The sequence below is a fragment of the Athene noctua genome, chromosome 2 (assembly GCF_965140245.1).
Source record: "Athene noctua chromosome 2, bAthNoc1.hap1.1, whole genome shotgun sequence".
Lineage (NCBI taxonomy): Eukaryota > Metazoa > Chordata > Aves > Strigiformes > Strigidae > Athene > Athene noctua.
In genome coordinates, this window is record NC_134038.1 from 125,309,373 (window position 1) to 125,323,253 (window position 13,881).

Here is a 13,881-nt window from a genome sequence, read left to right on the forward strand (position 1 = left end):
TGTGGATGTATCCTTATTGGAAGTGAAATGATGTTGAAATCCACACACCCAAGCAATTCCCTGAAAAACCATAAGGTTTGATCAAGTTTTAACTAAAAAGACAAGTACCTGCATTAATTTGGCATATATATCCTCTGTTGTTATCACAACTCTCATCAGCCCACTTCCCTGCTTCCTTAACAGGATTGTTTCTCATGACAACACAATCAGCCTTGAGGCAAAAAGATATAAAATCAGTTACAAATAGGTATAAGAAGCAAATATAAAACTTTTCTCCCCCTTTTACATCTTCAGAAACAAGTGATGCTGTAGTTTTACTCTTATATCCTTGTAAAATTTAAGAGGATAAATTTTATGATGTAGAGGTTCTGTTCCTCTTGCACTTCACAACTTTCTTAATGTTGCTCTCTTACGCAACACTGGGGTGGATAAGCAGACCACAGAAATTCCGGTATTCTCATATCTTAAGGCATACGGCATGGAGAGAAGGAAAGCCACAGACAATTTAAAGAGAAGTGAAATCAACTATTGTGGAAAAGAACGGTTAGCTTTGCCCCAGAAAAAAACCTGGACCCTAAATGGGCAATGCAACATTTCTGACATACCAGTCTCTTCAAATTTATTGTTGCAAGCTGCAATAGTACACACAGCAAAATTAGAACTACTCCTGCCCAAAGGCAGCCATTGATCTGTCAGGAACACCCTTACAGACACATCTCCACTTCTCTGACATAGTGATGAGAGCTAGAACCTACATTAGCACACATTAAACAGTGATGAATGCAAAAGGCTGCATGAGTACAAATGGTTTTGTGCAATGAAACATCCATATTTATTTTATTCTATTTACTTACCTGCTTTTGTTGTCCAGGAAGAGATGAAGAAACACTTCATTTGTAAGTGAAATCATTAAGATTTAAATCTTTCAAACTGAAGAGTTGCATAGTATTTTTTATTAACTATAACTTTTTTTTGTAAAGTCAAGTAAACTTAAAAATAAAACCGAAATTTATAAAATAGAGACTTTATGAGTTTTCACAGAAGACTTCACAGAAATTCTACTACTTTTCATAAAAAGAGAATTGTTCCTCCCAGGAGTAACATTTTAAAGATGCTTTCTCTTTTGAACAAATTCTCCCAATTTTCTCCCTCCATTAGAGATAAGAATCTCAGAGGTGCTACTTTCAAGAACAAGAAAAAGGACATTATACGTAAAAATAAGATTTCTACATTCAAAATGGCATTCAAGAGAAATAGAGTTAGTACTATAATGTGCTGTAGTTCCATAGCACAGAACTATCTAAACACATAAGATCAGAGAGAGGAACTTCATGACCTCCTAGATCAGTTTGTGTGACAGAGGAATAGGGGAATTTTCTTTTTTTTTTTTCTTCCATAAAAGCTGAATGGCTGTCTTTCCTCTTATAGAAACACCTCCTTTCTGCAAATGTGACTGACAGAATTTGCTTCTGTGTAAGACATGGATGTTTGAAAGGAACGTGTGTAAGTGCCCCTTGCAAGCTACATGCCAACTGAGAAACCTGCTATGTTCAGGCACGGCTGTGATTAGAGGACAAGGAGGATGTGCTCATACAGTGTGATTTTGGGGCAAATGCTGGGATCCCACTGTACTCTTTATCAAATCCTATGAGAGAACGTGGGGTGAACACAGAAGCAGCGTAGCCTTCACTGAAATCTGAAACCAGTCTTTGTATGAGCACTCCACAGATCCTGTCACCAACTAATACAGCAACTGCCCAAGGGCTCAAAACCATTCACTCCATTTGGATTTATATCTGACATGTACAAAAATATGCAAGTAATAAGTCAAGCAGTAACATGCCTCAAATCCCAACACATGAGGAAATACAATCTAAAATCAAATTTCAGTGAACAATTTGTGATTGCTATTTACCTGTCCATCATATGAGTATAAATCCATATGTCCTGATGGGAAGCCTTTGGCCCAGTTTGTAAAGTAAACTCCTGTTCCATCTGTCCAGAGGAACCTTAGTTCATGATTTATATCATTTAATCCAATCCATGTATCAGCAACAAAATCTTTCATATGGAAGGTGAGGAAAGCTAGAGTAAAAAAAGGCAAAGAAAAAATTAAATATTTTTAATGAAGGGCAAATGAAATGTCCTGAGACTGGTGATATTAAATATTTTTTATGAAATGCAGAACACTTCATTGTTGACAAACACAATCAGGTAAGATGAAAAGGAGGTGACTCTTGAGTTTAATGAACAGGGAACCAGATATGCCTTTGGGCAAAATAACTTCACCTATCTAATCCCAAAGACATAACAGAAATGCTCTTTATAATGTCTCAAAACATTTTTGAACCCTAGTCTGACAATTAACTTAGAAATATACAGCCATGTAGATCACATGCCTTTCTGATAACCCCACCTGAGTGGTTACCCACCAATGGCATCAGACAGCACCACTGAGCACCTACCATTTGTGCATCTGCACAAGTAATGCTGTTACAGAGCTGCAGGAGTGTTTCCTCTCCCCCTATCACACCTGGGCAATAGCCTGAACTGTCTTAACGGGGAGCAGAATGCACAAGCAACATGTTTAAAATGAGTCTCAACAGAACTATTCATCACAAGCAAATCAGTCACCATAGCTTTGCATAGTCCAGGAAGGCACTTATGTGTCTTAGTTAGCACGGCTAGCTCACAAACAGAGCAGGCTAGGCATTCATCAACCCACTAATCCACAATACATCAAACACTGTGATAGAATGACTATCATGACTTTTCTCTGCAAACAACAGATGAACTTCTGTCTGTTCTATAAACCATTCACCTTCCTTTAGTCTTTTAAAATGAATGCAACTTCTACTTCCAGGAATGAAGCTACAGATTTCTTTGCCAAATGTTCAAATTGCTGTTCTGCCAGAAACTGTAACAGAAACCCAAGCCTTTATGCCTACATTGCCAGCAATAACAATAGTTTTGTGCTAATAGCTTTATTGTTAATATTTCTTTTGCTTATAATTAAATCCCTCTACATGAACCAACCACCTGAAATCTGTACGGCAGAAATTATGTTGGGTAAGATTTTAACTGTGTTTGAAAAGTGAAACATTGATTCTTCATCTCTTCACATGTGTAAAACATAAGCAGTACTAAGTTCATGTCAGCAGTCTAAATTTAAACTAATTAATTGCTCAGACTAAAACAAAGACTTATTTTACAATGCTTGATTTTTCAGTATGTTCTTTTGAGTTCACAAACAGTATATGTTGTGCAACATCTGCTTCTCATCACCATAATATAAAACAGTATTTCTAAAAAGAGAGTGTTATTAACGTCTATCAATATCTTCCCCAATTTTTAATTTGAATGTGTGCCATGTTTATTCAAGGATGAGGTAATTTCCCTATGCTCATCTCCCCCAGTCAGGGATGCACCTCTTAGGTTAATTAAACTAAGCTCCTCTAGTGAAAAGAATGGTCCATCTCTGTGGTGAGCTGTGGGTAGGTGTAAGAGCTGTGAAACTTCTGCCCCAAGCTGCCCAGAGACAGCAAGTTCTCATCCTAAAGGTGTTCATCTTGAGTTAACAGGAAAGCCATGCAGCAAGTTAATGCCACCTAGCGAAACTACATAATTTGGAATGGATCTTGCTGGGTCCAGCTGGCATCATATGTAAGCAGAAAAAGTACTACTTTGGCTGCCAGGACAACATACATGTGTATATATACCTAAGCCAACATTAAAATTTGGTAGATTCAGGTGAAGACTTCATTGTAAATTTCTAGAAATTGCATGTTTTGTAACAGAAATCAGATGTGCAATCATTATTCAAATCCTGCTCATAGTCCCACAAATACAACAGCCATCCTGGAAAGACCAAATGTCATCTCATCTAGTTGCTGCAAAACTATACACAGTACCTTGCACTTGTTCATTATGGATAGTGGCCAGGTTTCCTCCTAAATTCATGCAAGCTGTTCGTGCAGCATGCCAAGTGACACGTTCATCTTCCGTAGATCCAAATATTTTGTAACACTAAAACATGAACAAATTCTATATATATTATCTTTACTCCCAGATTGAAACCCACTGCTTTAAGAAAAGCAGGATGGAGAAAAGGCAGTAAAATAATGCATTTATCTGAAAAAAACACATTCAACTTAAAATGAGTTTTTTGTGCTTGTCCTTGCTCTACATAAAATTAAAGGTCTCAAGAAAGTGTTTTGCTCATCAAGACACATACAAGATTTGACCTGAAATCCCTAGAAAATAAGGAAACCTGACAGTGCTAAGTTATGCATGATTGATACTAGTCGGCCTGTTTATTCAACTCTACAAAGCATACCATGTTAGTAAAGTTAGGGAAGACTAATTATATTCAGTACTGAAAAAGTATTATGGTTTGGTTGAAAAACATCAAGATCAAAGCATCAGTACTGCAGGAACTTTGTCTAAACTCTTTAAGAAATGCACAGCAAAAGATTTGAAGTGACTAGAGAATGACTTTTCAACAACTGCAACTGAATAGGCTCATCTGCCAATACATGAGAAGCATCAAAAGTCTACCTGTCCTGCAAAACAGTGGATAGGCAAACAAAGAAAAGCATGGAAGCATCAACCAGCTCTCTCCAAAAAATAATAAGATTTTACTCTAATAAGAAACAATACTATTAAATTATTCTCGTTTTCTATTTAATGCTTTGCCAAACATCCAACATGCACTGTATTTGTTATGGTACCTTATTATGAAAGGAAAGCCAAGTTGGATGACATCCTCTTGGAGCTGAAATTGTTGTTGGAGGAACAGTTGAATTAATGGAACTGTTGTGCCTTTCACATATGTAGGGATTTGGATAACCACAGTTTATATCATTCCAAAATCCTGAATGTAAAATAAATGGGGAACTGTATGACACCACATCCAGAGCTGGTTAAATGGAAATCAGTTTCACTCATTTTTACACAAAGTGCTTTTAGTTGAAAGATCAATTCCTCAGAGTATCTCAGTTTACTATCATTCTATATCAGCATCCAGGATAAATATGTAACCTTATACACACTTACTACATAATGTTAAAAGCAGTGTAGAACCAGGTACTAGAAATATCAGTCTTATAGTGGCACGTTAGGCCAATTTTAATCAAAATTATAAAACAGCTGTCTATAAAAACAGAGGTCTGTCAAACAGACTTCTAACAGAGCTTCTGCTGTTACACAAGAGAACAAAACTATTAAGTCCTGGAAATAATACTATGGTCTACTTCTATAACATTTGGCAAAAGACCAAAAAAAAGGGGGGGGAAGGGGTGCCTCTCAGAAGAAAAAAATGTTGTGACACATTCACACAACTCATGAAATTCAGGAACAAACATAAAACTCACCTAAATTTTTATACATAACTACACAGTTTTCATCATTATTTGCAAAGTTAGGTTCATGTGGTGCCCATGCCAAATAATTCACTGGAGTGCCATCCATCCAGCTTAAGAAAAACAATCCAACAAAACACTTCTTTAGCAAACAAATAGAATTGCTTCTATGTTATAAAAAGCAAATTTTCAATATGCTTAATATAGCTATTCATAATTTAAAGTGTTCATAATTTAAAGAACAAAATCATAACCAGGCAACCAAACACTTATTAAGAGACATATTCCTATTGGACCACAGGTGACAGAGGTGCCCAGGTTTGCCCTTCAAGCACATACCCAAAGTACTTCACTTAAAAGCATATTCACCTTAGGGTCTCTACAAAAACAAGGGAATGGCAGAGACATCTCATTTTCAGGTGATCTGCTCACCTAACATCCTAATTATTCTCTGGAGATTCCTGGTTGTCACTGTGGACTATAAGGAGAACCAAGAACTATTAGACATCTATCCAGGCACTTCAAGACCCAGGCCGAACTAAATCCAGGCCTAAATTAACATGACATGTAAAAATCAGTATGATGCTGCATACTGACATTCAGAAAGGCTTGCACATACTTATATTATACCTGCTTATACTCACAGAGCACCTGAACTTACATAGTGGCAACAGCTATCTTTGTTCTACAATAAGAATATAGATTGCATTTTCCCCTTTATTACAGTGTATTTCCAACAGTTAAGGACAGGAAAAAAATAATGGTTTTACCTACCAAAAATGTTACATATTTTGAGTTAGAGCATCTATTTATATTTTCAATATAAATCAAAGAATAAAGGAAAATCGAATTCCTGAATAAAAATTCAAAATGCATTATCTGCAATGTAAGTTTTCTGATAGCTTTGGGTGAATTCTATTTAGGAAGCATGCAATATTTCTCCTGGATAATCTGGGGCTAAATTAACATGTAATTAAACCACTTGAGAATACAATCATGTTTAAATTAAGACTCAAAACTAGGTATGTCCTTTGAAAATGCATGTCCTACTGAGTTAACGTGTTCTGTCCCACAAACTACAAAATCTTAAAGCAAACAGTAAAGCAGAACTTTCAAAATCTAACAGACCTGATGTAGATTTATAAAAACAAAGTTAATGCTTTTATATTGTTAAAGAATAAGTCAGGTTTTAGGGTTTATGGATCTACTCTATCTTCCAGTGGTGTCAAGGAGAAATTCCATCCACTTGAAAAGGAGCTGGTCTATGAAGAAAACAATTCACCAGTAGCAACAGGAAATATTTTTTTTTAAATTCCTTATATTATCTATATTTTATTGGAGTATGGACAAGGCAGACAACTGAAAGCAAAATTCATATCAAGCTTTTTTTCCTGCTATAATCATATACAGAATAACAGTAGTGGTAATAAGGCAAGAAAGCCTAACAACAGAAATGGGATTAAAAAAAAAAAAGCAGGTATTTTTACACCTTCATAATCAAAAATACTAAGCATGAGCTTCCCACGCAATGCAATTCAGAGGAAAAAGATTCTCATTTGCTTTGGTAGGCCATTATTTCATTCAAGCACTTCATTATTTTTGCTCCAGTCAGTAGATTATTTTAAAGCACAATGCAAGTTTGATTTTTCTAGCTGTCCTACCTTGTTCTTTGGTCAACACTCAGTTGTAAACCAATGAAATATGAATCCTCTTTCCCATTTTTCAAGATCTAGAATATAAAGATCAAAATTGTATAAATGTTCTCTTTTTATCATAGGAATCTATTACGTTAATAATGAGTGTTATATGTCTGACTGGCAGAGGATATGAACTGCTATACTCTCTAGCTACAACATTTAACTTAGAGCAGCTCACAGCTGACAGTGCACAGTCAAACTTCACCATTGGCCAAAAGGTGTGGTCACTATATCAACACTTCTCACAGTCTTACTTGAAAATCACTAAAATCAGCACCTCTTGTGCAATCTCTGCAGTAGACATCATCTGACAAATTTCTCACGAGGGACAAGCCTTCCTACAATTGATTCCTATAAATTGATATAGGCCCTTTTTTGATCTCACCACCACTCTTCAACCAGCTCAGGAAAATTTATGTGTAGTACAAATCTGACTTTTAAGTCCATTCCTGATTAAAAGAAGTTGACCTCAAGACAGTATAAACAGGCGACCAACCCCAGCCACCTAGGAAATATCATTTAAAGTCTCTTTCTCGTGGCATAATCCATGCCTCAAATTGTTCTTCTTGCATAATTATATTCTCCCCACAAGAAGAAGGATAAGGAACAAACTTGAGGACCAAAATGAGGCTGCTAGGCAGACTACATCCCAGATACACACTGCTAAGATCAAAACCCAATGTTCTGATTGTTGCATATAAGTCACTATCTGCTTTGATCCACTACTTAAGATATCTTGAGTTTATCTGCTGCTAAACTTTACTTTCAATTAACTCACCCACCATACAGAATCTTAGCTCACAATACTTCTTGCCAAAATGAAGCCACAGATCAATTTCAAAGCATGAAGATTTACCTTAGCACATTACCAGTTGCACATAATGTGGTGTAACTGCCACATGAAAGAGAAAAAGCAGATAATGATCTGTTTCATGCTTAATGTGCTTATTTCTATACAAAATACCAAACCAAAATTGTTCTCATCTCAGCTATGAAACAGTCTAAAAAAACCCTTCAGTTTGTTCTTTGTATTAATCTGGCTTAATGCTACTGTTTTCTCACTATCATAAAACTTGTAAGTAGAACACCAGTGTGAAAAGGATTTGTGCCCATGTTCACTTATTTTGGATTATTTATTCCATAGCATTAATGATTTTTCTTACATATCGCCAGAGGAACTTCCTTTCACTTTCACTCTCAATGACAGCAAGGTCTCCAAAGTTCCTTTTGCAGAATTCCCGGCCTTTTTCCATAGGAACACTCTCTGTGCTGAAATAATATTGTTTGTCTTCATGTGTAATCCATCCATCCTCAGTAGTCTTGTATTCTGTAAGATAAATGGTAAGCTAACTATTGTTTCTGAGATACAAGACATTCTCATTAGTAAAATTTTAAAAATGCTTTTAAACGTGCACACACAAATGGTAACCGCAGTAACACTTACTGGGTGCGGGAGATTCAGTTGGTTCAGGCTTTACACTTGCACCTGTCAGAGAAAGATAATTATCATGATTGTACACTTCCTGCTGTAAGAGAAAATATTTACTATGATTGATAGGCACGTTTTTCTATTAACTTAGAATTTTACAGTTATCTGTGGATTTAATCCCAAAAACTAGAAGGAACTAAATAGCCTATATCTCTTATTTTTAGTACTCTATTCAAATTTAAATACATATTTTTGTTTCCTGGGGCTATTCCTTATGCGCTAGGTATTATGAAATACCATTGAATTTACCTGAATTAAGTAATTATTTTTGGTATTCACTGGATGCAGAAAAGCTTATCTCCCAAAGCATTAACTCTATTAAGACAGTCCTGTATCTGCCTCTCCCTCCCTTCCTTAGGTCACTTATACATCAATTTTGGCTTAAATCAGAGGCAGCGGGAATGCAGGCTGGGTTATCTTCTTCCATGGCGCCCTAACTACTACAGAGTGAGTATCTTTCTCTGGCTGAGAAGAACTTCTGTCTGGATCTTAAAAATTTCCCTAGATAAAAGCTCAACTGGAAACAATCCCAAGAAATTAACTGGTCCTTTCTGAAAAGAAGGCTTCAGCTAAAGAGTTCTACTGTTTGTTTTTCCTATGTCATCATGGAGATGGCATCCTGGATGGCATCATTAGGATCTAGAAAAACAATTTCTAATACAGGAGATCTCTGTCTTTACAGGTTTACCAATTGATTTTGTGCTAAAATATAATCTCAGCAATACTGGCATTTAATAAGAAATTCTCTGCCAAAGAAATTATTTTACCAATATAAGGTAGGGCTCGTACTTTATTGTAAAAAAAACTAATGCAGCATCTTTATTTGGTAAGAATGTGGTAAAATGTTTAAATGAGCACTTTCTAAACTACTCAAACTTAGGTAGACGCACTGCTTGTGGAACTCAAGATTTCCCTAAATTATAATATTTGTCTTGATGTCTTCAAAAAATAAAAAGCATCCAAACTCAGATCTCAAGAGAATTTAGCAAGAACTCAACATGTGAATATAAAATCCAGTCAAAGCCAAATAAACTATCCTAAAACCAGGCTCTATCTTGCAACTACAGATTCATTTATCTGACAAAACAGTACATGAGCCAAGTAAAGGAGGGGGTTTTCACACATAAAAATTTCAAGTATGTGAACTGATTCGAAGACTGTTTTCTAATAACTAAAAAATCAACTCAGAAAAAAAATTCCAAAATAGGATTTGTTGGACAAGGTATGAACTTTAATGAAAAGTCAAAAGTGAATGTGAATATTCAAAGTAACATTTCCTATTTTTCACGTATCACATTTCCCCTTCTGAAATTATAGAGAAAGATCAGTGAGAAGTCCCAGCAGGGCACCAAAGGCTCTGCATCTTTAAATACATCAAAGACATGGAAAGCCTTATACTACTTTGATATTTCACGTTCCACAGGGAATTATTCTGATAAACATGTTTTGAAATTTTTTATTTCTTAAAGTTAGGGAAAAAATCAACTGAGAATCTTTTCTTATTATACTAATACAGAGGAGTAAACAATACCTTTTCTTATCTGGCAAATCCATCCATATAGATAATCACAGTGCCTGTCATTCCAAAGCATGCTGGAATCGCCACTGATCTCTGCACAAAGCTCAATGCCTTGATAATTATTGGGTTCTCCAAAGCCCCAGTTTTCATACCGCACCTATGACAGAAAAGGTTTTGTGAAGATTCTGTTACATAGAAAGAAAATAATGGAGAAAGGGAGGAGACAGCATCAAACCACAGACCTACAACTTGTTCCTACTGCCAGTTTAAAAACTTAGATTAAGAGGAAACTAGAATCTCCCTATGCAAATGCTGACATTTCGAACTTTTTTTCAGATTGTAACTGAACTGCAGCTTAGATAACAGTTACTTCTGATCATACTTGGAAAAATATTGACATTTTTTATAGGACGTAAATTCTGTAAAATTAATCTAATAACAATGGGGCATTCTACATGCTAATATTCAATCAAGCAAATATCCTATATGAGTAGAATAGTGGGGTATTATTGACACACACAAAAATGTTGGCATTTTTCACACAAAAATATTACTGCTATACTGCTAAAATTTCAATTTCGGTTTTCTGTATGGTAAACTTCCATCAATATATTTTGACCAACCTTGTATGAAATACACCCACATCTCCAAAACCACTTTTGTTTCTACAGCTTTATATCTTAGTCTAAAGTACTGTCAAGTCATACTGACATAAAACAACTGTCATGGAATGTAAGCAATGTTCAGCTCCATGGAATGTAGGCCATTTCATATAAAGATCTAATTAAGAAAAAAATACTAAAAATGGTCTATTTTACTCAAAAAATCTTTGCATTTATAAGAACATCCTTTTAGTCTACAAGAATTTCATTTTCTTGTGGATTCAATGCACATGTTCCTATCAAAAATCAGTATGTTTTAGCAAAAAAAAAAATCAAGCCATGAAATTGCTATCTATAAGCTCTCCTACAGAAAGCACAATACAGAAGAGGGTTATGATTAAGCATAAAATTACATAGAAACACATACACCACACACATTTGAGGAGCTCAGGGAATGCAAAATAACAGCTGTGGAAAATTAAATCACTCACTGGAGATCCATCACTCCAAACAAAGCCATCATCAGGATTCAAGTAATACAAGCCCATCCAGAAATGCTGGTGGTAATATCCATTGTTCCTAAAGAAAAAACCCAAAATATATATATCCCATTTATAAGAAGTTTAAACATAAAACCAAAACTAATAAGAGTATTACAATATTTTTAATAATCTATCATTCACAACAGCTGCTCTAAAACCAATAACAACCAGGGTGGAAATTAATTAAAACGCAACCACTCCTAGCTGTTATCACTATACATTAACTCAGATTGAAATACTGACCAAGCAAATGTCCAGATCCAGTCCAACTCCTGAAAATAAGATGGCTTAATACTTTTGTATAATGGTTCAGTAGCTACTGTTGCTCTATCTATCAACTCTCCATTTTCTCTCTAAAGGCACTTACAGTTTCCAAATACAAAGTTACTTGCTGCAGTTGAATCATTTTATATTTAAATATAGCACCTTAAATTAATTCTTGTCTACAAGCAGACAAAATTTATCGATTTATCTGAATTTATTGAGTCAATTTGTGGTAATTTGGCATCTGAGACTTCTTCCTTACTCTAAGTACGAAGCCAGGATTCTAGTATGGTTATAGCAGTTTGCAAGTCTGTCATGTTTCAGTCTTGCTTCCTAGTTAGACAGAGATGTACAAGTTCATTAAGCCCCATCTATACAGGTCATATTGCAAGTCTTACCTTTTTATTTGATCTCATTTAGAAATCTCACATATTTTACAGTTCAGGGACTTAATCTTATTTACATTCTCTGTGTAGGAAAAAATTAATCTGAAGTTGCTTCTACTTCCTGATTAGTTCATAATAATGGCAGACAATCAACATATTGACCAGACTTATATCACAACTGTTATCCTATTTGTACACTTGCTTATGTGAAAACAACTGGCATATGTGGTAATTTTATAATATCCTCAAATCCACAGTAAATATTTTTACATCACACAATAAATATTGCCTCAACTAGATATTTTGCCAATCTCATTTTAGCATCAGCTTCTGGCATGATGGCCAGTAGTCATACAAGTCCTGCTATTTCATCAGCTCTGCTTTTTTACTGTGTTTGACACAGATAGAGATAATGAATCCAGACTGGCATACAATGAAGTAAAAACCTAAAATTAAATACTTTAGAAAGATCAAAAGGCTAATTAAAGTGAACAGGTGACCACGCTACAGATACTCACGCAATAGAACGCCATATCACATACTGTTCTTCTTTACCATTAATGGAGGCCAGATCTCCTCCTATAGCTCGACAAAACTCTTGAGATTCAATCCATGTCTTCTTCTGCTCTCCTCTTGAAAAAGGCTAAAGAGAGCATTTTGCAATCAGACAAAGCAGATGATATAGATCACAAGATCAAGAAACATCAGCTGCACAAAAGCAATTCATTTACAATTAACTCGTTCTATGGGGTTTACAGAAACTTCAAATATAGGGTTTATGTGTGTTCGCCTCGTGAAACACAGACTTAGTATGACTGTCTTTAAGCCAAGTTAGTTAACTGCATTGCTGGCGGGAGTATCTGCTGCAAGACAACAACTAGGAGGAAGGCACTTTTAATCTTAATTAGAAATTAAGATTACATCAGAGCTGAAGGTCAGACTTTAATGGAATGAATAAAACCATGACCATTTCAACAGAAGGGAACAAGACCTCTACGTATAATCTGTGAATAAGCTTATGTGCAGCAAATAGAAACTACCTTAATACAGAAACAAGTAACATACTTACTTTGAAACAGAAGCTAATACGACTGTTTGAATCCCAGCCTTCTGGACACCGGGGAACAGGAGTTGTTGTAGGAACAGGTGGAAGTGTTACTCCCTCTGCCCACACTTTGCACAGGAACTTTGCCTTTTCTTCACATTTTATTACATCCCATAATCCACCTGCAATTCCAGTCCTCATCGCAACGCAGCCTGGCTTTCTTCCTGATTGTAAACAGGAATGCACAAAAGCAACATTTAGCATGTCATATGAATTTAGAAAACTTCATATTCTATCCTGATAGAAATTAAGTCTGTACAGAGTCAAAAATGTTTCTAATGTTAGAGTGGGTCCAGAGAAGGTCCACGAAAATTATCAGAGGGCTGGAACACCTCTCCTATGAAGAAAAGCTGAGGAAGTGGGGTTGCCAAACCTGGAAAAGACAAGGGGAGACCTTATCATGGCCTTTCAATCTATAACAGGGGCTTATAAGGAAGATGGAGAAAGACTTTTTACCAGGGCCTGTAGTGACAGGACAAGGGGGAATGGTTTTAAAATGAAAGACAGTAGGTTTAGATTGGACATAAGGAAGAAATTTTTTTGCTATGAGGGTTGTGAGACAGTGGAACAGGTTGCCCAGAGAAATTGTGGATGCTTCATCATTGGAAGTATTCAAGGCCAGGTTGGACAGAGCTTTGAGCCACATGATCTAGTGCAAGATGTCCCTGCCCATGGCAGGGGGCAGATACTAGATGATGTTTAAATGTCCCTTTCAACCCAAACCATCCTGTGATTCTATGACTCTAATTCATAAAAAAAAGCAAAAAATTTGTGGTTCATCCACATCTGAGATACTGAACTGTGCCTCACATCCAACCACCTCCAGTGACTGACTCCAGCAACATCATAAGCTGTGATACAACAAATTCTCCCTTAAAACTGAAGATATTGTCAGAGCTAATTTCTCAAATTTGTCC

At 35.8% G+C, this 13,881-nt stretch overlaps 1 protein-coding gene across 2 annotated transcripts in view; it reads right to left on the reverse strand.

Moving 5' to 3' along the window:
• Positions 1 to 13,881, reverse strand: part of LOC141957914 (macrophage mannose receptor 1-like) — a 66,122-nt gene that overhangs the window by 15,914 nt on the left and 36,327 nt on the right. For both annotated transcript variants that reach the window (XM_074900189.1, XM_074900190.1), the window contains 12 exons: positions 12,929 to 13,128; positions 12,378 to 12,502; positions 11,159 to 11,246; positions 10,078 to 10,222; positions 8,502 to 8,543; positions 8,221 to 8,384; positions 7,022 to 7,089; positions 5,373 to 5,473; positions 4,731 to 4,873; positions 3,912 to 4,026; positions 1,916 to 2,085; positions 109 to 211 (listed from right to left, as the gene is read on the reverse strand). In XM_074900189.1, coding sequence (XP_074756290.1) covers positions 109 to 211; positions 1,916 to 2,085; positions 3,912 to 4,026; positions 4,731 to 4,873; positions 5,373 to 5,473; positions 7,022 to 7,089; positions 8,221 to 8,384; positions 8,502 to 8,543; positions 10,078 to 10,222; positions 11,159 to 11,246; positions 12,378 to 12,502; positions 12,929 to 13,128 — 1,464 coding nt within the window. The remainder of the gene's footprint in view (positions 1 to 108; positions 212 to 1,915; positions 2,086 to 3,911; positions 4,027 to 4,730; positions 4,874 to 5,372; positions 5,474 to 7,021; positions 7,090 to 8,220; positions 8,385 to 8,501; positions 8,544 to 10,077; positions 10,223 to 11,158; positions 11,247 to 12,377; positions 12,503 to 12,928; positions 13,129 to 13,881) is intronic.